General features: G+C 35.3%; 1 protein-coding gene across 1 annotated transcript; it reads left to right on the top strand.

Annotated features, from left to right (window-relative positions):
- Nucleotides 1-1,492: 1,492 nt before the first annotated feature.
- Nucleotides 1,493-2,255, top strand: LOC132043013 (TMV resistance protein N-like). Its single transcript, XM_059433507.1, has 2 exons — nucleotides 1,493-1,718; nucleotides 1,892-2,255. The coding sequence occupies exons 1-2, from the start codon at nucleotides 1,541-1,543 to the stop codon at nucleotides 2,251-2,253; spliced, it is 540 nt and encodes a 179-aa protein (XP_059289490.1). The 5' UTR covers nucleotides 1,493-1,540; the 3' UTR covers nucleotides 2,254-2,255.
- Nucleotides 2,256-2,368: the final 113 nt, after the last annotated feature.

The raw sequence follows: 2,368 nt of genomic DNA, 5'->3' as shown, positions 1-2,368 counted from the left end.
GTTTTCTCTCTATGATTCCTCTTTAGTTTGGCTTGAAGAAGAAGGACTGTTGAATGATTATTGATTTGTGGAAGTGCCAAAGTGGATGTCGATAAGAACTCAGGAAATTATGCATTAATTCAGTATTTTTTTCCTATAATTTTTTTAATGATTAAGGTCGTAAGAATGATGTGCATATTTTATTATTTTAATTTTTTTCTCTATTTATTTTTTCGTATGCTCTCTCTATGATTCCTCTTTAGTTTGGCTTGAAGAAGAATAGGAGCTCTTGAATGGTGATCAACTTGTGGAAGTGGATGTCGACAAGAACTCAAAAAATTATGAATTAATTCAAAGTGTTCTTCCTACACTTTTTTAGTTATAAAGGTCGTGAGAATGATGTGCATATTGTATTATTTTCTTATTTGTATTTATTTTTTTTCGTATACTCTCTGATATTTCTTAGTTTGATTTTTATATGAATTTAGGTTACGTAGTTAGTAATTTCTTTTGGTTCAAATTAGTAATTTATGATTTTTTTAAATCTCCTAACCTCTAATCAAGTTTCAAAATTAACAATTGATTGCTTAAAGAATAAATTTTAAACATTTAAATACAATGATCATTTGGAGTTCATGGTTCAAGTTTTCTATACATTAAGGACTATTTCAGTTACGTGATGTATATGAAAAATTAAAATAGAAGATAATGGTAAAAAACAGCACAGTATAAGTATCTTTTTTTTAGTTTCATATTTCTGAAAAGGCTATCGGGTGTGTGATTCCTACATAATTATCTGTTATACTAGTGTTGCAAAACATCTATTATTAATTGTTCGCTTTTAATGAGGTGTATGTATAACAAGTTGGTAATAGTTCAGGTAGAAAAAGTTAACAACTAATAATTTAAGTAGGAAATTCAAAAAAAGGTGATACTTGAGATGTGTTTTTGACTCTTTTTAACTCTTAAAATAGTTCAAGGACCATTTTGATAATTTTCTCTAAATGTTTTCATTAAAGTTTTTAATAGCAATAATCGCCCAAATATAAATTAATCAAGTTCCTATATAGAGGAAATGCATGATATCAGTCTCCTCTCTCTCTCTCTGTCCTACAGTCAACCATTTGGGATCTTGCCAGGAGATTGTTGGATCTTTTTGAATGAAAATAGCTCCTTTATGCTTAATCAACTAAGTAAGTTTCTTCATTTCTCTTTTTAAGCTGAATCACTTGCATGTGTTTTATTCTTGTGAAAATGGGAGTTGGGTTTACTTTTAGATTCATTTCCTGCTGTAACAATGGTTCAAAATGATGCTAAAATGTGTTCAAGATTCCTCTGATCTCTAATAATCCCAGCCGAAACGATGCACGCGCCGTCACGCGCCATCTGTCGGTCAGCGTCGGCGAGCGTGTCAGTGTCACGCCCCGGCAGGTGAACTTTTCCACCCTCACCCGTGTCTGTTTTCATAATATGACCAAGATATAGCTTCAGCTCTTCAGAAGGCAGCTTGGCAATTTGGAGGATAGAAAAGTTCTCCAATTTCCACTTTATTTGGATAAAGATGTCATTTGCCTCTTGTAGTTCGTTACCACCTTCCGAACAGTGGGAACATGATGTGTTTTTGAGTTTTAGAGGTGAAGACACGCGTAAGACCTTTGTGGCTCACCTTCACAGAGAATTGATTCGGGATGGAATCAATACCTTCAAGGATGATAAAGCACTAAAACGAGGTGCATCCAGTGGCGGACCCTGGATTTAAGGGTCGTGGGTGCTTCCGGCCTGGAAACTAAAGCACCCAACTATGTTATTGATTTTCAGGGTGCTTTTTAATATATTTCATACATTACTATATAACTATACCTAATCTACGTCGGGTTTAATGGGTGCTGGAGCACCTCCAAAATACACATAGGTCCGCCCCTGGGTGCATCAATTTCACCTCAACTTGTCAGTGCCATTAAACTGTCAAGGTTTGCCATTATCATCTTGTCAAAGAACTATGCTTCATCCAAATGGTGCTTGGATGAGCTGGTGAAGATCATGGAATGTAGAGATGAACTTGGGCAGACAGTTGTACCAGTGTTCTATGACATAAGTCCATCGGAAGTACGCTTCCAGAAAAATAGTTTTGCTAAACCCTTCTCCAGATATGAGGAAGATTTCAAGAACGACACTGAGAAGGTGCATAAATGGACGAAAGCCTTAAGTGAAGCAGCCAATTTGTCAGGCCATGATCTGCATGGGAGTACTTACAACGGGTCAGTAGCTATTTAACTTGGCATTAAAGTTCCCGATCTTCCTACAAAGCATTGATTGTTATAATGTTGAGCATTTCTTGGATAATGGATGCATTTGCGCATTGAACTTTTATTCCTACACTTCTTTAGTC

Source organism: Lycium ferocissimum, unplaced genomic scaffold (assembly GCF_029784015.1).
Source record: "Lycium ferocissimum isolate CSIRO_LF1 unplaced genomic scaffold, AGI_CSIRO_Lferr_CH_V1 ctg19891, whole genome shotgun sequence".
In the NCBI taxonomy this organism is placed as follows: domain Eukaryota; kingdom Viridiplantae; phylum Streptophyta; class Magnoliopsida; order Solanales; family Solanaceae; genus Lycium; species Lycium ferocissimum.
This window is presented reverse-complemented; position numbering and strand designations above follow the sequence as displayed.